General features: G+C 39.4%; 1 protein-coding gene across 1 annotated transcript in view; it reads right to left on the bottom strand.

Moving 5' to 3' along the window:
• MYO3B (myosin IIIB) overlaps positions 1-25338 on the bottom strand; it is a 382767-nt gene that overhangs the window by 20710 nt on the left and 336719 nt on the right. The window contains exons 30-34 of the mRNA XM_063429713.1: positions 24136-24199; positions 21462-21561; positions 7755-7861; positions 5976-6022; positions 4240-4404 (exon numbers count right to left, since the gene is read on the bottom strand). Of these exons, the coding sequence (XP_063285783.1) occupies positions 4275-4404; positions 5976-6022; positions 7755-7861; positions 21462-21561; positions 24136-24199 (448 nt within the window). The 3' untranslated portion in view covers positions 4240-4274. The remainder of the gene's footprint in view (positions 1-4239; positions 4405-5975; positions 6023-7754; positions 7862-21461; positions 21562-24135; positions 24200-25338) is intronic.

The raw sequence follows: 25338 nt of genomic DNA, 5'->3' as shown, positions 1-25338 counted from the left end.
TTTTTAAAACATATTTTTTTTATTTTGCTTCCGATGTAGTTGAGTTGCGTTTTAGCTATAAAATTAACATACCACTAAAAATGGTAAGCACTGCTTTTTTATAATGTTAAATAAGTATTTTTAATTTTTTTAAATTGACAGTTTTTATTGTTTTTTTGTTTTGCAGATAACAATTGTAGCATTAATAACATTTGATTAGGCTTACAGAAATAAGAGAGGGGGTGGGTCATGGTAATCATGGTTAGTAAACATCAGTTTCGTTTCCACCGTACATAGTGACCCTGTGCTTTGTCCACTAACGCTCTCCCTCCGTATACCCTAGCTCCGCGGTTTACCCTAGTCTCTGTCCAAGTTGTGCATAATGGGCCCTCTGTCAGGGGTCGGCTTGTCCACGGTATGGTGGGCCATCCCCCGTAACCCCCTATATAAGTATTTTAAAGAAGAAAATTGTGTCTGCGTGTTTTGTGACAGAAATCAGGGTTCTGCCAACGGTTTCCTTAGTCAACTTTTGTGTTCACAATACCATCTCCCACTTACCGCTTAACCCTTTTGCAACTTGGAGATACGGTAAGAAAAAGAAAAACATATGAACTCCACTAGGACACTATAAAAGGTTTGCTTAGCGCAATATTACTCCACTTGCAATGATCTGAGCAACTTACTCTAGTGTTTGCAAACAACTGGCCAGGTTTCACAGGTATTTATTGAAAACTACATATCAATATCACACTTTAGTGCTTGATTGTACTTAAATATGCATCAGGTACATTTCTACAGATGTATTAAAAGGACACACTAGACACCATAACTACCTCATCTCATTGAAGTGAATAAGGTACCTGGAGTCCCCTGGCAATATCTCACTGTTCAGATTTTACATTTTCAACTGATTTGACATTGAATAAGGGTCTCTAAAACCCCTTAACCTAACCCAAGCAGAAATGGATGGCAAAGATAGGCAGACAGAGTCAACTGAGTGCTCTCGGTCCATCACAGCCGCTCTCCATTACATAGTATGAGTTGGTACGGCTAGTGTAGAGGATTCATGGGCATCCCTGAGAACCCTCATTTAGTGTTACAGAAACATAGAATTGCACCAGGGAACTCTAGGCATCATAACAACTTCCCTGAGATGAAGTTGTTATAGTGCCTAGAGTGTGACTTAACCCCTTAAGGACCAAACTTCTGGAATAAAAGGGAATTATGACATGTCACACATGTCACGTGTCCTTAAGGGGTTAAAGGACCACTATAGTGCCAGGAAAACAATCTTGTTTTCCTGGCACTATTTAGTCCTTAGGTCCCCCCCACCCTCAAGGCCCCCCTCCCGCTGGGCTGAAGGGGTTAAAATCCCTTCAGCCAATTACCTTAATCCAGCGCCGGGCTCCCTCGGCGCTTTTGACCCCTCCTCCTCCTCTGACATCAGCTCCCGAGTGGAGCCGAATGCGCATTCAAACCGCCCATAGGAAAGCATTAATCATTGCTTTCCTATGGACATTCTGCGTGCTCAGTGCGATTTTTTCATTGAGCATTGCAGAAGCGCCTCTAGCGGCTGTCAGGAAGACAGCCACTAGAGGCTAGATTAACCCTGCAATGTAAACATAGCAGTTTCTCTGAAACTGCTCTGTTTACAGCTGCAGGGTTAAAACCTGGGGGACCTGGCACCCACACCACTTCATTGAGCTGAAGTGGTCTGGGTGACTATAGTGGTCCTTTAAACGAAGATGCATTCAAAGTTTGCAAAGTTTTTATCTTCACACAGAGGTAAGGCAGTAGCAACAAGTGGTAGTTAACAATGTAGCATGTTAATAAGTTGTTAGTACTTAGCAGCTAATATCAATCTCCACGGCAGATGTTGTTTTAGACAGCTACTAATTGACAGTTGCTAAATGTTAAAAGTTGTAGCATGTAGATTGCCAGTAGTTACTAACGTTAGTGACAGCCATTTTAGTGACTTGGCGATAAACGTTACCACATTGCTGGTGCTAAATTGATGGCCAAGGTCTTGATATTTTTTGTAGTTGACCAACGAAGTTAAAACCAACCCCAGGTGTAACGCTCAGTAATAGAATGATTATGTCAATTTCTACTGTCCTTGAACTCTCAAATCACGATATTTAATCATATTACAAACCTTTAAGTGTAACACTTTTTTAGTGTGAGAGCAAAAAAATGTATGCGAGGCACAGATATTTTTGTGTTCATTTAAACTACAGAATAGGCATCCTTGAAAATTGCTGTCTCAGTAGTTCAGATGTCAGCTGAAATGTGGTTTCAATAAGCATATTCAACTCTATCAAGGATACTAAACTCAGAAGATTTGTTTATATCCACACTAAAACTGTCTGGTTTTGATTACTTTTTAATAAAAGTTCAGTGCTCCATTGTAGTGAAGCTCAAAAACACACATTAGGATTTGACACGGTGCAAACATACAGCTGTAGACAACAGAACCCGTAAGCGGAGCACAAAGAACGGAGAGAGTTTTGGTACTGTTGGAAGAACTGTTTATTGGCCGAACATGAATAGGACATAGGAAACTTGGATGAAAGAGCAGGGGAAAAAAGAATACTTGACATTGAAGACGACTTTGATCTCTTGATCGAGTCAGTGCTTCAGGGCAGATTTTAGAGGATTGTTAGGAATACAGAAAAGACCTTTCGAATTATTTCAAGACCACGTTAACTATCTTGTAAATAGTTGAAGATTAGCCCTATCCATGAAAGGCCTGTATTAAATAATGAGAAAAAGTCTATGTGAAGATTTGATTTTTTTTTTTTTTTTTGAGCAAAGATTAAGGCCGCCAGTGGTCAACACTCCTGTTGTTGGTTAGTGAAATAATTAATGAACTGTATATAATATGAAAATATATTTTTACATCAGTGTGTTAGTGACAAGTGGTTTGAAGAGGGCAGTCAAATCTTTGATCTATCCCCATGTATCTATTTATCTAGAAGTATCTATTTATCTAGACAGTGGGTGCAGAGTTCACATTCCATCCTTTTTGGTGTTAAATGCAGAAATATTAAAGCAACTTTGCAACTCCAAATATAAATATGAATGGTATATTCCATCCGAAATAAGAGCCGGAAGCATTTCGAAATTCTGCATTTTTGGCAAGGCTTGTAAAATTAAAAATATCGCTGGATCAAACTTTAGATGGAATTAAAATTGTGACACTGACATTTGATCTTACAGATTTTATATGAGACTGCAAAATGTATCTTGTGTATTTTTCTATTAGTAGAAAAAAATACAAAGAGCAAAATATGTAGTCATTTTTGTTTCTGCCCGGCATTTCTCAATCTAAAACTTTTCTTGCATCAACCTTACAAATCATCATACCAACTTTATGTATTGATATGCCAATTAGCCTCTACTTTCTGCTATCTGATGTGAGCAACTGCCTCACTATCATCTTCTTAGATGTCAGCGCTATCTGTCCCTCTCAGTCTGAAGGTGCTCAAGTAGGTCATAAAAGAAGGATTTCAAATAAATACACTCATTTGCCAAGTGATTTAGAAAGAGTAGAAGGACCTAGAAAAGATTCTTATCTTAGAATAGATAGTATAAAGACCCGTATAGAGAAAGATGGGATTACTTCAGAATAGATATGAGTGTGATGTGTAATGGATAGATCTGACATGGAGAAGAAGGAATTTATGAGATGGGATTGTGTCAAGACTGAGTCTCTTCAATCTTTTCAAATTTTCTTCTCTAGTTTTGTCATTTTTTTGGTCAGTTTACATTCACATTCCTGCAAAGTCAAGGTTGCAGCTCTCTTCCTGACACTTCACAGTCCTCTTCCAAAAAAAGTCCATGTCACTGTATTATACCTTGAAATACAAAGTCTTGTTTTTGGCTAGTCAAGTCCTATTCCTGTAAGATTCACAGCCAAGATCACAGTCCTGTTCTTGCCAGGTCAAACAGAACACTGTAAAGTACTATCCGGGCTAATGTCTCATATGACGTACACAAAATCTAGGAAGTCAGTAAAATCCAAGTGGTCACCATTAGTCCACGGACTTAACATGCAGATAAAGGTGGCGGATGAGGTGAAGACTGAATGGGTATCCAGATATCATCTATCTATCATCTCAGGTTCATCAGACCCAATTAGTTCCAGATAAGATTTTTTTTTTTCTTTACTAGCCGAGTTGTTACATAGCTGATTAAACTACCAACCTAATCCTAATTATTACATAATCACTATGCAGCAAAAAACAAAGATCCACTTACCAGTTTTTGAGCTGCCAGGATTGAAGTATAACATTTCAGCGTGGAGCAAAGAACATTCCTTTCTGTTCTAAGGTAGCACTGAGTGGAAGGTCCTCCTCGGGAATGGAATCTGTCGCTGACAATAACCTGTAATACTCATCCTCACAATCTAGAACTTTTATTTGGCTGAAAGGAATGTAAATCAAACATAGGAATGTATGAGTAATGGTACTAAAGTGGGATCTCAAAATACATACATTTTATCTTAGGGCAACAGATAAAAGAAAAACTTAGACATGATTAAATAACTTTCCATTTCCAATAGATTAAGATTTTAGATCTTCTGCACCTTAAGGAACACTGTAGCACTATAACAATATAGTGCCCTTATCGTTAGTTGTATTAAGAACCCTTCCCCTCGTTTTCCATAAAAATTAATAAAATAAATGATTTACTTACCTTTTTCCAGTGCCAAGATTCCATCGGCGCTGCTCACCTCTCTGCCTTGTGCAACGTCAACGAGTAGGTATGGCCTTCTCTGCGATAATCCAATCCAATGCTACTCATAGAGGAGCATTGTAGACCTAATCTTACTTGGCATTGTAACTAAATTTCCCATGAGGCCAAGCCTGCCTAACCCAGGCTGAGCGTCATGGGAAATGCATTGATTGTTGAACAGCTAACAAAAGTCCTCCTGTTAAGTTCCAGTTTTCTACTCCCTTTTAAATATCAGCTCTTCTATCGTGGTTCCATACCTCCCAACATTTAGAAGAGGTGGGCAGGTCTAAACGGTCATGCCAGTGATATATCTTGCTTCACTGGCAACATCCAATATAGGCAGTCCTGCTTACCAGCCTGACTAGCAGCCTTCCAGGCCAGCCACATATGCAGATTGTGCATGGGGGACTTCTGGAGTGCTTTGTGCATGGTCCTAGTATCCTAAGTACTAGCATGTCTAATTATACGCTTGCATTGTGCTTGTTTGGGACAGTTCTCTGGTGTCCCTAGATGCTGAACATCAGGGAACAAACCTGGGATGGCAGGACAGGAACATTAAATCGTGAAGGTACCACCAGATCTGGGACTGTTGTAAGGTATGCAGTTCCTTCCCTGGTTAAGTGGCATCAATAAAGCCAAGGGGACAGGGAACCTTTTCACACTAAACCCAAATTTAATTTCTGTCCCATTGCTCATTGGGTAAGAGGTATTGGTGGCTTCTTACCTGGTCATTAGAGGTCCCTGGGACCCCTCTTTTTCTCTGAATTTAGCGGGCAATGTCTACTCTTTTTCCTGCAAACTGCTTTACCTCTGACACAGAGTTCACTTCACTACCTCAAGGGAAGAGATGAAACTGCTCTGTTGGTGTAACTTTCGATAATTAGTCAAATTCCTATGCCTTGTAAAATAAATTTGCTTTATTTAATAGCAGATCGAAATTGCAAACAAACTACAATAAAACATTCAAATAAAATAGACAAAATGATAACATTGCTTTAATAAATTGCCAAATAGATTTTGAATTTTTTTTTACATTCAGTTCAGCTAAAGCAACCAAATTCTCTGATTAATGCTACTGCTTGACGTTTAGGTATATCCTTATATTTTCACAGTTAACTTTGTTCTTTTAGCTTAAACATTAAAACACATGCAAGAGACCAACATTAAACACTATCAATGTTTCATTTCTATTTATTTATTTTTAATTTTACAAAAAGGGCCTCTGTTTACAGTTGTTAAAATTCCTTATAGATATTTACCCAAGCTTTCTTGGTTTCCTCTTGCTCCCATGATATTCTAGAGTTCCCTACGGGAAGGACCAAGAACACAGTTTTCAGAAGCTAAGCAGGGAGTCGTTAATTTTTAATTCAAAGTGATTTTGTGTTGAATGCAAGCAGATGCTGATAATATCACAAGTCAAAGCATAATTTTTTTGATCAAAGGGCTCAAGTGAGCTTGATGAAGCATGCATGTTGGTTTTCTTTGATAAACCAGATCAATTATTCACCGTGAAAGGAGACATCCTGATATGAAAGCAACTGATAAAGGCGCAAGCACATGTTCAACAACTGCCATGTTAAGACGGGGAAAAGAAAGATGTGGGTGTAACAATAGAGCACAGTTAAAAGGTTAAAATATATTGATAAGTGCAGGGCAACTTGGGTAAAGTTTACCTTAAAGTGAAACTAGCAGAAAAAGTTAAAGGGACATCGTAAGCAACATGACCACAGCACCTGTAGTGGTTATGGTTTTCCACACACCCCTCTTCTGCTGCATTAATAACGTGGACTTTACACTTTCATGTTATTAATGTCCGTTCCATCCAACCTGGAAGGATATGTTAACCCAACCCCAGCATTCTCAACCAATTACCGCTGTCCAAGTTGGAGAAAATGAACACTGATAAAGCAGAATGGGAGGGGACAGTCTATAGGTGCTTGTTTTTGTGAATCCACTTCTTAACAGTTTGAAAAAAAAGTGCTCTGAGACTGATAACCATTAGACTGTGGACTAGTTAGAATATTCCATTAACTTCCAATATTTGCTATTTTTTTTTTTTTTTTTTGCAATTGATGCATAAGAATTAAAAAAAATTTACTTTTTAACACCTTTTTATTCACTTTTTATTCACTTTTTTTCCTTTGCACTGGACATCCCGGGAAAACTTAAACCACAGAACATTTTTTTTTTTACCAACATTTCAATTGGTACAAATCACAAACTTACATGATGGATACTATAGGACATCGACCCAAGCTGAACCTCCCTTCCAGTAACTGGACTTGCAGAAGACATTATTACTCATTTGCGCACTAAGGAGGACCATTTAAATTGTAAGCCTGTTACAGTCAAATTTTGTCATATATCCTACATCAAACCCTCAATGCCAGTTTCATACTGTTCACTTGGAAGCCCTGTATAAGCACTGTAGGTAGTTGCAGCGATATTCATATTACTTGTTTTACCGGCTGCACATTTGACTAAGCAACATGAGTTAACGCTATGCTCTGGTGGAGCATGTGCAGGGAGTAAAACAAAGGGACATGGGCCAAGACAGACAGATATGTCTTCTGCTTTTTATGCTAGCTGCTTATCTTCATGCACCTGTGTATTTGTGTCTAGGAATGTTTATTGGTGTGTTCGTGTGTGGTAATGTATGTGTCTCTGTGAGGATCCATGTTTGTGGCTGTGTACGTCCCAAGCTTGGGAGTGTATGTCTGCACTCATATAACATATTACATAAAGGTCCACAGAGCATTTATACAGAGCTAAAACAGTAAAATTAATCTGTTTACTTATTTACTGTTTTTTCATGCCTGAAACTTAGTTTACTTTTCATGTCAAGCTACCATAAAATGACCACTTATTGTGTACGGACAACAATACCCAGACAGGCCCCGCACTGGTGGAAATTCTGTAGAATGAGAATTTTAAACACAAAAATGGATTTAAAATGCAGGTGTCAGTATGCATATCCACATGGAAGTTGGCCACCTGACACCGTGTGTTTGCCAAGCATTGAACCATGCAGTACTTACATTAATCTGATTATAATACAGGCTGTCCTCGGGACTGTTGAGGGTTTTTGGCTGTTGACAACGCCGTCTAGTTGTCCTCATCTTCTTACGAACTCCTTTCTCAGAACCTTTAACAAGATAATGTTGATAGATTTAAAGTCATTAAATTAAATATAGTGAAGTTAAATATTTTAGAACTCAAATTTAAGCAATTAGAATTAAACCTCTACACAAATTAAATAAAAAAATGGTCTTTACTAAAAAAGATCATCGTTCTAGTACCTATTATTTTGTGTGTTGTTGAAACAGAAGAATTGGAAAAGCAATTGCAATTACAGATGTGTGCTCAATTGAAGATGATTTTTACTTCCATATTATGTCTAAAAAGTTCCAAAAAATATACTGTCTTATCAAGAGTAAAAGCAAAAATTGTTGTTAATTAATTTGTGTGTTTAATTTTGTATTACTTTGTATAGTGCTCTGATTTAGGCTATGAAGATCAGTGATTACCCATCTCAGCAATGAGTAAAATAAATCAGCATTTGTTATGATACCTCTATTATTTCTCTTAACACACCATACACTGCAGGGGAATACCTACCTGCTTCCTACAGAATCTAAACAAAAATGCAACACACTAAGTAAAGATCAAGAATCGAGGGAAGTACAAAATGAGACAGGACATTTTACTGACCCTTAGAACGATTGGGTTTCATGCAACCCAGATCCTGTAAATAAGGATTTTCAAACACATAACTTATACCTCAGCACCGCATGAGCAGAACAAACACCACAAAAGCTTCAATTGACTTGATGATGTGTACAAGAGACGTTAAGTAAGAATTTCTTGTTAATCAATTACACCAATTAAAGGACATATTAGCACTGTCATTAAAATAGAACTAGCAAAATCAATAACATAATAAATACAGATCACACAATGTGGTTTCCATATGGAATGTAATAGGTTAATTAAACACCTGTCACTGTTTTCAGTTAATTGAAGTAATTTTATTAACCATGCAATATTAACCTTTGGAGCATGACATCATCAAGAATTAAGAAGGATATCAGGATTTAGGTCCGGTTTAAAGACAATAATATTTTCCCTTGTTACCTTAAAGGACCACTATAGTGCCAGGAAAACATACTCGTTTTCCTGGCACTATAGTGCCCTGAGGGTGCCCCCACCCTCAGGGACCCCCTCCCACTGGGCTCTGGAGAGAGGAAGGGGTTAAAATCTTACCTTTCTCCAGCGCCGGGTGGGGAGCTTTCCTCCTCCTCTCCTCCTTCCTCGCGACGTCATCGGATGAATGCGCAGCAGGAGGCGCGCGCGCATTCAGCTGGTCTTATAGGAAAGCATTTATAATGCTTTCCTATGGACGCTGGCGTCTTCTCATTGTGATTTTCACAGTGAGAAGCACGGAAGCGCCTCTATCGGCTGTCAATGAGACAGCCACTAGAGGCTCTGGAGGCTGGATTAACCCTCAGTATAAACATAGTAGTTTCTCTGAAACTGCTATGTTTATAAAAAAAAAAAAAAAGGGTTAACCCTAGCTGGACCAGGCACTCAGACCACTTCATTAAGCTGAAGTGGTTTGGGTGCCTATAGTGGTCCTTTAATTTAAACTGCAATGTTTTACATTGCTGGGTTAAGGGGATAGGCACACTGCAGCCAGACAATTCCATTGAGATGACTATAGTGTTCCTTTAATAAATAAATTCCTTTTAGTTTTCTTTAAATTCACTTAGACTGGTTATAAAATGAAGCCTTGGGATTATTAACCAATGAAATGTAGTGCTTTAAATGCATACTTTTCTAAATTTAGGCCAAAACAGATGGAAAGGTAAGAATTTCTCATATTTTACAAATTTAATATTTGGCCTACAGTTTGCAAATTCTATTTAAACTCAACAGAATTCAGTGTACAGTGAATAAACCCAGTATCTCAAACTGGCAGTCAGATTTGTGTTTGGAACAGATAGTTGGGAGCCTCATCTACCTAAAAAAAAAAATATATATATATATTTCAACAAATGTCTCTATGGATTAATACCCTCCTGGTTGTCAGCAATATCATTTAATTATACTGACCTTTTTCTGCATGTTAGTCTTACATACCATTGTTAAAGTTTTTTGAAAGAAGATCAATGCCCCTTTTAATTAGGTTTTGAATCTGCATCAATATTCTTACTATCTCTAGCGTGTCATTTTGATTATGTTCCCATTGCTTTTGATCTTAATACTTTAAAATATGTTAACCAGCAGAGACTACTCAAACAAAGTTTTGTACCACATCTGATTGATGCTGGAGGCAAAAAGCATATCTTCTGAATTGGTAACAGTACCAAAGTGCAATTTAAGGCAGTTAGAAGTGAACCATGAATTAGATTCATTGTTGCAACAGGAAAATCTCATTGGCATATGAATATCTGCTTTTCATTTTATCCAGAAACAGCTTCAATGTATCAAAATGCAAATACAAATAAACTATATACACTTTGGGCTTTATCCACTGAATTGTAAGATGTGCCGAGTTGTTATATGATTTGCTCACGGAGTACAAAATATTGATGCCATTGTAGCCTCAGTGTAGCCTCATTGTAGTAAGATTTGTTCTTCAGGGTTGACGTTTTACAGGTTATTTACTAAAATAAGAACTCAAAGTGAAGTCCACACTTAAGGCCAGAATAGCAGTCTGAAAGCATAGCTGACTAGTGTCAGGAATGAATTACTGAATTCCTAACACAACAGTGTCCCTCTGACTTCGTGCTCACCCCCCATGAAAGGGTTAAATAAAAACTATTCTTCGTTACCTGTTTCCAGCACCAAGGTGCCTTACTTACCAAAGCAGAACAATCCTCACCTTTGAGACTGGCTTTCTAGGCACATCTGCAATGTACGACAGAGAGCAGGAGAACACCATGAAGGAAGGTTCTCCTGCACTACCCAGTCACTAAACTGCTGACACATACCTCTATGAAAAGATTTGATTGACAGGTAAGGGAAGGAGCAAATTGTACGCCTGTTTTTAATTAAAATCTCTATATTTGCTAGCATTTCTGCTAGCACAATGTAGAGATACATTTTAAGGACATATATGTTAATGCAATCTGTTTACCATGACATGTACATGTGAAAAACTGCAGAATGCATGTCTGTGTCATGCTAGCAAGTCATTTTATTGAGTCCTGTCCTGTTTACTTCTGTAAACTAGCCTAGGAGATGTATTAAAAAAAAAATTTAAAGGGTTACAGCAAGCACCATAACCACTTCAGTGATTTGAAATGGTCATGGTGCCTGGAGTCTGTAGGAAATGTTGAACATATAGAGTTGAACCCCTTTGTTGCCTCTGGCAGTGTCATTGGGGAATTATTAGTCAGCCTGGAACGAAAGATGCTAATGTCAATTCTGTGAAGATTTTCACGCACAGTGTGCCATGCATCCAAAGAGGTCAGCTGACATTCTCAGCCAATGAAAAGCTATTGGTTCAGCTTACAGCTATGCAGAAGCATGTTACCCAGCACAATAGAACCCTTGGAGCCTGGCGGTAACCCAGGAAACCACATTACCAGGGAACTGGCCAGGATACACATGGCTACATAACCACTACAGTGGGCTGAAGTGGTTATGATGCTTGGAATAACCCTTCCCTAATGTGAAACATTTTTCTGCCATTTTCCCCACAATTCTTTTTATTTAATATATATATATATATATATTTGTGTACGGCACATTCCGAGGACGTAAGGAAAACAGGGTTTAAAATAAGTAGTTCCTTAATAGCAAGTCAGTTGAGGTGTGCCGAAACTGACGTAAGGTTAGGCCTGTAAAAGAGGGCCCACCTAGGAAAATGATAAAATTGAGGGTGCGGTGGGAGGGGCACTTCCGAGATCGTCGAAGACAGGTAAGCAGGGGCTTACTGGGTTTAAATAGGGAAATTAAGTGCCTCCCACAATTACAGGCCAAGCCTTCTATTTGTGTACGGCACATTCCGAGGACGTAAGGAAAACAGGGTTTAAAATAAGTAGTTCCTTAATAGCAAGTCAGTTGAGGTGTGCCGAAACTGACGTAAGGTTAGGCCTGTAAAAGAGGGCAAAAATAATAACCATTTAAAACAAAATGCGTTTATTAAGCGGTACATCATTTAGTCATATCACAGAAAGCCATCCTTATGTCTTTCTCTGGATTGGGAATGTATCTGTTGTATGCGGATGATTTCCACCTCCCCATGTTTTTAATTATGTGTGTCGGTACATGATTACCTGAGGCAGCTGTGGCTGCTCCAATGCGAAAAGAATGGCCCGAGAATGACCGTGGGTTTTGTCCCAAACGGAGTAAAAGGGTGCGTATGTAAAGCATGAAAATTTTTGTGGTCAGGGGTTTCCCTAGAATATCTAGAAGTGGGCTATCGGGAGCGGAATTAGCTTGGGCTGCTACTAGCTTATCCAATACATGAACGGGACACCATTTGGTTGAAGTGGGATAAAAGTTAATTTCCACTGGTGGGCCTGATTGGCTTGTTTTGGTGCGGGTAACGGACAGAGTGTAGTGATCTAGATTTTTAACTAAGTGTTTCTTTTGGAGGCACGAGCTGAAATCAGAGGCTCTCTCTACGGTGAACTCCTTGGGTCTCAAGAAACCATAAAAGGCTAGATAAGCCGCTGATTTGACAACGAGGTTTGTGATATGTTCGAAAGGGGACGTGTCGAGTATATCGGACAAGTTCTTAAACAGCTTACTATCTATGGGAAGGCGTTTAGTGGGTATGTGTACTGACAAGTTATGAATGCCTTTGAGGACACTTTTAAGAGGGTAGGAAGATAGGAAAGGAGACTTGTTGGGAAAGGAGGTTAACATGTAGTGTTGGATTCCCGTTAAGTAGAGTTTGATTGTGTTGTAAGATAGATTAAGAGAAAAGTGGCAAAAAGTTGTGAAAGCAACCATGGTTTCAACAGAAAAAACATTTATTACACAGTAATTACGAATGAAACACATAAACAGTTCATATGCTCTGTAATAGGCTTTCCTCGTGTTGAGGGATAAACCCGCCTGAGCAAGCGTGCCGCTCAGATGTAGGAGAGAGCTTAATGCATTACCAGGTCTTCGAATTTTGGAGGTACCCTGGGTTGCTGGGAAGCTGTAGGATGTAGTCTGAAGAACTCCTGCAAATTGAAGCGTGACAGAGCATCAGCGGCAGTATTTTGTATACCTGGGACGTGAACACAGGATATGCAGAACTGGAGATTAGCTGCTAGCCAGGTGAGTCTCCTGACTAGGTTCATGATCGTGAGGGACTGAGAGCGGCCCTTGTTGATGATGTTACAGGTAGCTATGTTGTCACAAAAACACCTGACTGACTGCCCCCTCCACTCTACCCCCCCACGTGTAAGCTGCTGCTACGATAGGGTAGATCTCAAAAAGAGAGGAGGTGGTACTGAATCTCTCGAGTGACGTGGTTTCGACCGGCCAGGAGTCGTATAGCCACTCGTCTCCAAAAATGGCCGCATATCCTAAGGCACCTGAAGCGTCAGTCCAGAGAACTGGGGAATCGTCGGAAACGGGGGGAACAAACAGCGACCTGCCGTTCCACGAGGAAAGGAACAGCTGCCACATTCTCAGGTCAGCCGTAGCTGACTCGTCTAGGGTTGTAGTGGAGTCATCGTCAGGGAGACCGTGCAAAAGTGAAAGGATCCTGGAAATGAAAGACCTACCCTGTGGAATTATTCTCATGGCAAAATTAAGTGAGCCTAAAAGTGACTGTAGCTGTTTCCTGGTGCAGGTGCCTAGTGACATGCAGGTGCTAATGTAAGATAGAATACGGTCTACTTTCTCCTGGGGCAGGCTGGCGTGCATGGTGACAGAATTGAGTGTAATCCCCAGAAAAGTAATTTCGGTTTTGGGACCTTCAGTTTTGTCCTGGGCTACGGGGACACCTAAATCTTTGAAGAGCGTGAGCAAGAGATGAAGGCTGCGTGGAGTGCAGTGGTGAGGTTCTATGGCGAGGAAGTCATCTAAATAATGTATAACAACTGGGCATCTGCAGAAGTTAAGGAGAAGCCATGTCAAGGTTTCGGCGAACAGGTCGAATAACTTGGGGCTACTTTTGGAGCCGAAAGTAAGCCTGGTAGCGAAATAGTAGTTGTCTAGCCACTTAACTCCGTGCAGATGCCAGAGTGATTGATGGATGGGAAGTAACTTAAAGGCGTTGGTAATATCTGACTTACTTAACCAGGCTGCCTTCCCGGAGTTAATAATCGCCTGAATGGCATCATCGATTCTAGCGTACTGAAGAGAAAAATCTTCTGACGGGATTAGTGCATTCAGGCTAGGTGTGGGAGAGGCGTGTGGTGCAGAAAAATCAATAATAAGTCTCTTTTTGTTGTTAAACTTCCCAGTGGCGATACCTAGAGGGTTAGTCCTCCATGAGGAGAAAGGAGGAGTAGTGAAAGGGCCTATCATGAAGCCGTTATCCACTTCTTTCTGTAAGAGTACTTGTAGGGTATCGGGGTCTGAGAGAGCTGACTGAAGGTTGGGGCACTCCAGGATGCCTGAGGGGAGAGAGACAAAGCCTGTGTGAAACCCGTGAGTGAACCCTGACGTGAGAAATTCCACCAGATGTAAAGAAGGATGATTAGCCAGGTAACGTTGCAAACTCGGTATGTTTATTGGGGTAGAAGCCTTTTTAGGGTACAATTTGTTAGGGCACATCGTCTTGGCATGTGCCCTGAAACAAAGCGAGCACACATGCAGCAGCCTACAAGCACTGTAACTACAACCCCCAGCATTAAAATTATTGCAGACCTGAGCTTTTCCCAAGAACACTATTGGCCTGCCTAATTTATCTCTAATCTCCTTCTGGTTGGAAGTTGACTGAAAATCGGAGTTGGCGTTGCTGGTAGAGGGGATAGCTACATTCTCAGGACAGAAATTAATAGAGTGAGCTGCAGACGAGCAAATGGCACAGGAAGGGGTTTTGAGACCTGCAAAATGCATAAGAAACAATTCTGTATCTAACTGACCCCAGTCCGTGACTGTATTATACTGGGACAACGAAGCGGCTGACCTAGCGGAGAACGACTTGTGATAGTCGTAAAAGGCAAAGCCCCCGTACTTATAAGCCAGCTCTATCACCTTGTGAAGGTACAAATCTAGCTCCTCTCTGCGGAGGGGAAAAGCAGTACAGATAACGTCTCTGTATAGGCCAAAGGCCAAGACAAACTCAGGGATGTTAAGTTTCCTATTCAACCTAGGGTCCCTGGCCCTCATCACTACTGATAGGTCCTCAAACGTGTATGCCCTGTTTTCAACCACGTCTTGAGCCGCTATCAGTAGCGAGGCCAAGTTAACATCCTTTCCCTCTATGATGTCACGTCTGAGAGACTGCGGTATCAGGTGAATAGGATTAATAACGTTGGAAACTTTCCTAGCCGGTGGAGGGTCACCGTTACCTCCTAGAGCGGGCGTGGGTTGGACAACCGGCCCGGGAATCTCGGGGACTGAAGGAACGTTATTAGCTTCCAGGTTATCCAATCTGTTATTGATGGTGGCAACCGAGGACACTAGGGAGGCCATCATGGCGTGTAATTCAGCCAGGCTATTAAGTACGTTAACCTGTGAACTAGGGCCAGGCCTTTCGTTATCCTCAGTAGAGTTCAATAAACGAAACAGTTCATTCTTCCTAGCTGAAGCCGGATAAGGGATATTTCTCTTTTTAAGTTCAGCGGTAATCTTAGGGATAGTCCAGGAGCGATAGCTGGAAGCTGGACTTGGAGGGGTTGGTTGCGTTCTCTGCGTGCCCGACCTGAGCGGGGTGCTGGTAACCGACAGATTGTCTTCTAACACCGAAGCGTTGGACATTCTAAGGGGCAGAGAGGGCGAGTTTAGTACTGAAAATAAAAAGCTGGAGGGACCCCACTTACTAGGCTAGTGCCCATAGGCGAAATTGTATTAGCTTAGCTTTCGTTGGTGGCAGATGAGGCCCTAACTACTTGCCAAGTGGCCATGAGAGGCACTAACTATGATTTGGCGCGTGGGGCCTTGGTGCCACTGAGGTGGGTGGCGGGGAGTTGGCCTCTCGGTGACATGATAAAGAAGCAATACGATTGGCCGTGACTGGTGAGGCCCTAACTAATTTTGAAGCAAGGCTATAGCTATGCGTTGGGACGATTGGCCTGAACCTCCGAACGTAAGGGCTGACCTATGCCTTGCGGGACCTCTAACCTTATAGGCAAAGAGCCCATGGGAACATACCTAAGTTGGCGGGAGAATTACAACTAGTCCTCGAACCCCCCCCCCCGCCAGGACACACCAATAACATACCTGCTGAGGAAGGAAACTTTATTTGACCTAATAAAGTATAATCCTGCAGGGAACCAATGGAACTAAAGGAAAAGAAACGTGACCTATTTATGAAATGTACTATTTAACTACAACATACACACAAGAACTGGGTGACACCGAGGCCTACCTCTTTAACAAAGCTGCGAATACGTACACCCGCGAAGGGCCACTTGCGAGAAGTGTCAGTACTAGTAAGAACTACAACAAAAACAGGACAGGAACAGCCATTTAACATACTGGAACAACAAACCCCCAATTTACACTATTTAGCTATTTATGACATTAAGGGGACCATACAACTACTTTAAACACAGAAGTTAAGAATACTGGGCACTACTAAAACCGCTTAAGCCCCTTTCATATAAAACGTAACTATTAAGACATAGCTTAAAACGTGAACAAAACCCAGAATACGGAACAGAATGAAGATATAGTACCCCCTGAACGAAAACGTATGGCAACCCGGTGTGGCTGAACGAGACTACGAGGTGTAAGTGTAACTGAACGTGTTACACTGACCGAGAAAATGCAGGAGCGGATTGAAACCGAGCCCGTGAGCGACAGGGCTAAACTTACGATTCTGATGCCGTCCGTGTGAGGCAAAAGCGGAATACTCACGAATACAGCCGCAGGGCGTTTGAACCGGGCTGCCGGCGGGCGGGAATACTGACGTCACGGATCTGTAAACCGGAAGTACACTGAAGCACTTCCGAGATCGTCGAAGACAGGTAAGCAGGGGCTTACTGGGTTTAAATAGGGAAATTAAGTGCCTCCCACAATTACAGGCCAAGCCTTCTATATATATATATATATATATATATATATATATATAAAGTGTGTTTTAAATCATACATTACATGTAAAATAATTCAAAATACACTTTTGGTGATAAAAAAAAAAATAATAGATCACGGAAAAAAATGACCAACTAAATGCAGATCAAATTGGCATCAGCTTTCAAAGTAGGAAAATATTTTTAAGAAATCAAAAACATTCTTATAGAAGAAAATTATCTGGCAGAGATTTAGTTACTGAAAGTCCAAACAAAGAGAAATTAGCATTATTTCCTGTGTTTGAAGAAGCGTTTGTTTCTTTAAAATGTGACTGCAATATGTTTGCATAACATACAAAGTGAAACACACCACATGAATGTGGGAGATGTATCCATTATCTGTCACATCCCACACCACTGGAATGTAAAGTGTACACGTACTTCCAAAAACAACCTGGAATGTATAGGGAACGTATTCCTCTCAAAAAGGACACTGCCAGGTGTTACCCCAAAACCCTGGAAGGAATAATGCTAGTATCCTTTAAACAAAAGGACTAATCCCATAAAGCCCATTTTTAACATATTATCCATGTATCCATCCAAAAAAGGATAGAACCAAGTTGTGCCCAAATTCTCTGGAACGTATTGTGCATGTATCCATCTGAATAAGCAACATAACAAAATAGAATGTGACGGCAGATAAGAACCATTCGCCACATCTAGTCTGCCCAATTTTCTACATACTTTCATTAGTCCCTGGCCTTATCTTATAGTTAGGAAAGCCTTATGCCTATCCCACACATGCTTAAACTCCTTTAAGGTGTTCACCTCTACCACTTCAGCTGGAAGGCTATTCCATACATCCACTACCCTCTCAGTTAAGTAATACTTCCTGATATTATTTTTAAACCTTTGCCCCTCCTCTTGGTGTGGTATTTTTTCTTTTTTTTAACTATGGTCTCCTCCTTTACTGTGTTGATTCCCTTTATGTATTTCAATGTTTCTATCATATCCCCCCTGTCTCATCTTTCCTCCAAGCTATACATGTTAAGATCCTTTAACCTTTCCTGGTAAGTTTTATCCTGCAATCCATGAACCAGTTTAGTAGCCCTTCTCTGAACTCTCTCTAAAGTATCAATATCAATAAGGACCATGCCGTGAGGGTGCTCAAAACGTGATTGGCACTAAGTCATAGATAAATATAGAGACCTTACCATTACCGCATGCCTCTAAAAATTAAGGGCACTGTGACTATGTCTTCACTATATTTCACAAATATTTTTTAAAAAACAAAATATTTTAAATACCTACCAGTATGCAGCTTGGTCAACCAATGACCACTTGCCTTCACGCGTTCAAGAAAATAGGCATACATAGAATAACATTAAAAAAATCATAAAAATTCTTACATCATTTGAAAAAAAAAAGGAAAATTAAGTGTATAAAACAAAAGCCAAACAATCGTTATTGGTTTTTGTAGTCTAAATGTTGAAATGTTATCTGCTGTAAACAACTTTAATGTTTTATGTTGAGTGGTCTATGAAAGAGCCTTGCGCACACTAATATCCATTTTAAGAAATGTAACCAGACACAGTTTGCTTGCTAAAGAAATCTTTCCATGTGACTGTATTTTTCTGCAGGATTTTTCCCACACCGTGTGGCATTTTCTTTTGATAAAAAGGCAACTAAATTGAAACCCCAGGAAAGGGCATTTTTGAGTGTTTATAGGTGGTAGTGTTTTTATATTGACTTTGTCTTTTGTCTTTTTTGGTATTTTATTTAGTGGTTTTGCAGTTTGGGGATTCCTGTACGGAGTATATTTTTCTTTTCAAAGAAAAAAAAAAGTAAAATCTACTCGTCTTGTGTACTATATCACATAATTCAGATGATGTGCTATGAAGTGATGCAAAGTTAATGGGATTATTTGTTTTCTATTTGATTTCTACAGACCAATTATTATTTGATCGGTAGGGCTTCAAAATTCTTTAGCTCTGAAGCGCCAAATGGACATATCATGAAAATAATTTGTATGGACGAAAATTGTTTAAATCAAACAATTGATGAACAGGTGGAGTTCAGACTACCACAATACATTTTTATTTTCATACAAATGGATTTGGCCAAACCGAATGGACATATCTAATTGTCATTGTTAATTTTTTTTATACAAAAACCTAAGTTGGACAAAAAATGAGTTCATGGACTGAAAGCACTTTAATGTGTGTACAATTCTAGAAGAAAGGCATCCATTTACATTTAGATACACACAGCACAGAAAATTAACAGAAAAGTATTTTCTTCTAGATATTTAATTACTTTTGTTGTTTGGTTTGTTAATTGTAATTATTGGCGTTTCTCTTTCTTTGAGTATAACGATTCAATCATTCTCATGATTTACTCTGATTCAACCACATCTGACCAACTGATATTACAGAATGCTCTCTTCTAACATTCTAGTCTAATTTACCGGATGTCATGATCCTTTCGGGTCCATTCTTGTTGGTTGATCTGGAAATAAATTGTTGTTCTCTTGCTGTGGCATTGACCTAATGACATCCAGAACAGCTGTTTCTAAAACCTTCTGTTTAGAAAAGTCTGACTGAACTAATAGTGCTAGCAGATCCTCTCTGACCTCCCAAACACAGCTTCTATCCTTGTGCATGGGGTAGCCTGGTGGTGGAGTCTAAATACGTATAATTGGTATATGATTCTGTTAAGCACTTCCTGGTGCTAACCACCTGTCTTTGTGTATTATATTGTTAAATGTAATGACGGGGATCTTCAAAGATGCTCATAATTAGCAACATTAAAGGAAATATCTTGTTTTTTTCTTGCAACAATATCTGTGTTTATATTTATTAGCAGAAATGTGGCTGCAAATATGTTACGTGAGTGCCATGTGCATGGATTAAAATTTTCATAACAGGGTTGATGTTCCAGGAGGGATAAGCCAAATGGCAAATGATTTAGGTATATTAGAAAAATGGTCAGAGCTGTGGCAAATGACATTTAATGTGGATAAGTGCAGGATAATGCATATTGGACATAAAAACCCAAGGGCAGAGTACAGAATATTTGATAGAGCCCTAAACTCAACATCTGAGGAAAGGGATTTAGGGGTGATTATTTCAGATGACTTAAAGGTAGGCAGACAATGTAATAGAGCAGCAGGAGATGCTAGCAGAATGCTTGGTTGTATAGGGAAAGGTATTAGCAGTAGAAAGAGAGAAGTGCTCATTCTGTTGTACAGAACACTGGTGAGACGTCACTTGGAGTATTGTACGCAGTACTGGAGACCGTATCTTCAGAAGGATATTGATATTTTAGAGAGAGTTCAGAGAAGGGCTACTAAACTGGTTCATGGATTGCAGGATAAAACTTACCAGGAAAGGTTAAAGGAACATGTATAGCTTGGAGGAAAGACGAGACAGGGGGGATATGATAGAAACATTTAAATACATGAAGGGAATCAACACAGTAAAGGAGGAGACTATATTTTAAAGAAGAAAAACACTACCACAAGAGCACATAGTCTTAAATTAGAGGAACAAAGGTCTAAAAATAACCTCAGGAAGCATTACTTTACTGAGTGGGTAGTGGATGCATGGAATAGCTTTCCTGTTGAAGTCATAGAGGTTAACACAGTGAAGTTTAACCATGGCTATCCTAGCTATAAGATAAAGTCCAGGGACTAATGAAATTATTTAGAAAATTGGGCAGACTAGATGGGCCAAATGGTTCTTATCTGCCGTCACATTCTATGTTTCTATGTTTCTCATACAGACCAGTTTAGATTTGGCCCTATACTATATATTGTTGCTCTGTAATTTTCAAATAACCCACTGTACCCAGCAAGTGCACCCTAGCAATGAATTCTCACAATGCATAGTATTACTTTTTTGGGGTGAGCAAAATTCATGGAATTTTTATGCAAAAGTCATGGCCAAACAACTCCTCGGACTTGGCACAAAAATGTTTCACACTATATACACAGAGAGAATATAAACCATAAACCCACACATTTTAAAACACATGTAAAGTCTGCATCACATGTGCACAGACTTAAAAACAAATGTCAAATGCAAGGAGCATACATTTAGCTCTAAATCGGTGTAGTTGTTTGCAAGCTAATTATTCAATTCAGTAAGATTTAATGATTTAATAATTACTGTATCAATTCCTGTAAATCTGTCACAGTAAACCATAGTACAAATATTTAACCATTGCATGTAATTATTTCCAATCAATATATAAAGCATTTGATTTATCACAGTGCTTAGACTGCGTCATTTGGGGGCAGGTACAAGTTCACATCCATTGCATCTGCCATTTCGGAGGTGGTTGAAAAAAAAAGTTTACAGTAAGTACATTAGATTGTGAGCTCATTTGGGCAAGGTCCACTTTACCTACTGTTTCCGTTTGTCGTACATGTTTTATTAGAATTTATTTTTTTCCTATTGTACACCACTGTGGAGTATGTTGGCACTATAGTCACAATTGTAATTTTATATCTTTTAAAAATATATATAAACTTTGCTTCCCGAGCTACACATGGATTTTACAAAATGATAATATTTAATTATTGTACCAACAATGAAAAATAAGTATTTACCTGTACTTTTATAGGATGCACAGTTTGAGAGGCGATGATTTGCAATCACGCGAGGCTCGTTTGAATTTCTCAAACTTGGAAACTCTGAAAGATCTATATCCTTAGATGAAACACACACAAAAAACACCAAGAAAGATCAAAATTCAATTATCCGAGCTACTGCCACACATTCTTAATTTTAATAAATGAATGTTCAAAATGTGACAATTTTTGGTAATTTGAAACAGTTCATTTCTTATTCAATGGTGGCATGACATCCCCATGATTCTTTACCGCTATATGTCTGGTACCTTCCCGCTAAATATTTTGGAAGTTGCAGGTCAACAATTGCTGGAGAGTAAACTGTTAGCTCTGCCTGTCCAAAGTGTACTGTTACTTTGGCTGTAATCTTCCAATAAAACACAAGTCTGTCGTCTGTAATTTATGTCCTATAAGGCATTGCTCAATTAATTAAAACACACTCAGGATAAAAAAGGTCAGGGGTTGGTGAGAATGATTGGTTGGTGTGTGAGGTCACATAAAATAGTTTAATTGTAACTGTTGTAGAAAAATAATATAAAACTGATTGTACCAGGTGTGGAAAGATATACCCTAATGCAGGTCAGACAAGCATGTACCCCAGGGCTGTCTCTGACTATTCAAATTTAACCCCTTAAGGACACATGACATGTGTGACATGTCATGATTCCCTATTATTCCAGAAGTTTGGTCCTTAAGGGGTTAAATTGCAGATATCCTGGACCCCCGAGCCACTGTCCCATGAGCCCTTGATAATAGTGCATTTCTGGGTGATATAATGTGTACATTAGGTGAGATATATGTCAGCCTCCATGCTACTCTCTGAGTATCTGCATGGTTAGTTATGAGTGAAGAAGGAAGGATCTTATGCAGCTCCAGGGTTGGAGGCATCTGTGAGCATCATTCTTTGCAAGTACAGACTTCAATGAGTGAGTAATTGGTTTTAAATTATGAGCCTGCCTGCATACTGCTGCTGTGTAAGGAGCTTGGGTCTGCTGTAATTATAACAGAAGGTAACAGGGGCTCCCACAGGAGGGAGAGAGCAGATTCAGTGTCTGCTTACATACTGTACATCTATATGTCTGAACATATGAAAGAGACAGAGTGTGTGGTCAAACTTCCGAAGCTTTCCATAATCTGTGGGACAGTCCTGATTTCTCGCCCCCTACCCTCCTGTCTCCGATTTATTCTCTGGGGGCCCTCATCTGGGGACAACAAAGAAAAAAACGCCCTAAAATTTGTGCGACTGAGTTTTAATAAGGACTTTATTAGGTGTACTTGTACTGTGCAAAACAAACTCTGACTCTTGTACTATTTACTAATGTACAGCTTATCATTGAAATGTCTCTACTAAGCAGGTTATATTTTATTTTACAAAAATCAGTGCAGTATAACAGACATCTCATATTGCATCTTGTACTACTTACCACTGTATAGCCTCTCATTGAAATGTACTAAGCTTGTTAATTTTCACTGTTCACTGACAAAAATAAAGAATGTCAGAAACAAACTAAGACTGTCCATACGGTGTGTTTCAACAGTGCTTTGAATATGGGAAACTACAGGGGTGGGGGGGGGGGGGGGGGGGAGTCACAATTTGAAAATCTGTTCCTAACTTCAGATGTCAAATCTCTAGAATTTGGAGTTTAGCGAATAACTTTGACCTGTGTTCAAGACCAAATAATAGGCCAGCAATCATGGCCTCTCTGCTTTAGAAAAGGTTAATTAATTTCTGGCTCGGTCGTTTTTATTAAGGATATTTTCAGATCCTGGCCTGCGAACCGGCCACAGGAACAGGTTTTAAGAACACTGGTTTAGTGTGTATAAATAACACAACTGAATCTTAATTTACATTACTTGTAAAATACCCCACTTAGCTCCGGGCTTGTTGGTCCCGACCAGCTGATCTTCCTTGCCCCTTTAAAGCAAGAAGTGGTTAAACAAGGCCGAATAAGCACCTCGCATCACAATGTGTCTTATCTAATAACTCTCTAGTTTAAGCTACATTTTTATGGTATAGAAATCAGAGCGTGTATTACGCACTTTTTTCTACCACGCTCCCATTTGTATCAGCAAAATGCTATAGGAAGGTATTAATCTGCTTAACATTTCTAAGTACATCATCCAAAGGATTTTGTTTTTTTAATCTTACATATGCTCTGCAGAGTTACTGGCAAAAAACTGTACATTTTCCTCATTTCAGCCTTTCAACATCAAATGGTAAGCAGCAAAAATTGGATCAGACTTCAAAGCCCGCGCTATGCTCCAAGTCACAGAGTGACTCCTCCATTTCACATATTGAATTCGAGCAGATATCAAAGTGCTACCAAAAATCCTCAGGTCTTTACTAAAATAGAGGCTGTAACATCTGTAGCAAAGCGAGTGCATAGACACACCACCTCAGGGAGCAAGCTAGCATTTATTCTCAGCAGCAAAATTTCCAGTCTTTTGATTTTCTCATCCACTGTACCTCCCTGTCTTTCCACAGCACTGAAGTTCTTAGCAAGCAAGCTTTTGTCTCAGAGACTTCAAAACATAACTATCGGTTTCATGTTCACATGTCCCAGCCAAATAGCCATGAACACATTTCAAGAACAGTAGACTGTGGAATGCCCAACGACAATACCATGTTACTTTAGAGGCTAAACAAGAATACCTCTTCTGTCCGCCGCTCGATGTTGTTTAATTCCGGGGAATGACTTGAGTCAAAATTCTCTTGCCTGAAATGAAAATCACCCAAGGAAAGAAATGCAAGAATTATTTTCCTTAATATAGGGAAAACTACTTTCCTTAATATAGGAAAGGTCACGTCTAACTGCATTTAAATATATTAATGTATACAGGCTCGCTGACCTTTTATAACACAGAAAGGGAATGTAATATATTAGAAGAAAGGTATAGGGGTGTTAGATTCTCATATCCCGTAGGTATCAAGCTTTAGGACAGGAAAATAAGAAACCAAACCAGGAATTGTAAACAACTGACAGATGAATTGCAAATTTTGGTAAGGTAAGTTGGAGACTTTTTCTAGTTGGGCTATTTTGTCCTTGAATTTTCCTGGGCAATTCTCCAGATATCCCAGTTTTACAAGTAACAGTATCAGAATTTTTGAGTGCAATGTCACAGATTCTCAGGATGCCTGGTAGGGACATATATGGAGCTAGACATCTGACTTGGAGAAAAAAAATAACTGTGGACAAGCATTGTGCTTTGATTGAAACTTGACGGAATATATCTGCAAACAGTTACATTTTAGAGAAATTCAGATTTTTTGTTAATCATACTTAGAAATCTTCTGAATATGAATAGGCAGCTTCTGGAAGCCACTCATTTCTAAACTATTTAAGAGCTATTGATTTTCCTTGCTGTTAAAACAGTCTGATCACGGTGATTCCTGTTAATTTCGATTTCTCTTAATGACTGGGTCATGCCATTTTGGAATTGGACCTAGGAAACCAGGGACTAGATTCTCTTACAGAAGTGAAGCTTTACTCTGCATACTGAATAGCAATGTTTTCATATACTTTATTAGATTAATGGCTATTCAATAAACAGAGTAAACCCTCACTCTGCTCTGAGAATGAAGAATCAAACTGCTACATTGGTATAGGAACGTCATTAGCACCAGAGTAATGGTGCATGTGGAAATCAAATGCTTTAAATAAGTGCATTCAGGGAAAACTAACTTTTCAAAAATTGCATGTTATAAAAAAAAAAAAAAAATTGGTACAAAACCCACACAGTTTACGGTGCAGAATATGTGGGACACACAAATAGAAAATTAAATTGCAAGATCACAAATCTGGCAGATGTACAGAAACTCAGTGTTGCTAGATTCCAGAAACATCTGGAGTTTAAG

Source organism: Pelobates fuscus, chromosome 8 (genome assembly GCF_036172605.1).
Source record: "Pelobates fuscus isolate aPelFus1 chromosome 8, aPelFus1.pri, whole genome shotgun sequence".
NCBI classification, from domain to species: Eukaryota; Metazoa; Chordata; class Amphibia; order Anura; family Pelobatidae; genus Pelobates; species Pelobates fuscus.
The sequence above is the reverse complement of the archived record's forward strand: the minus strand, read 5'-3'. Positions and strand labels throughout refer to the sequence as shown.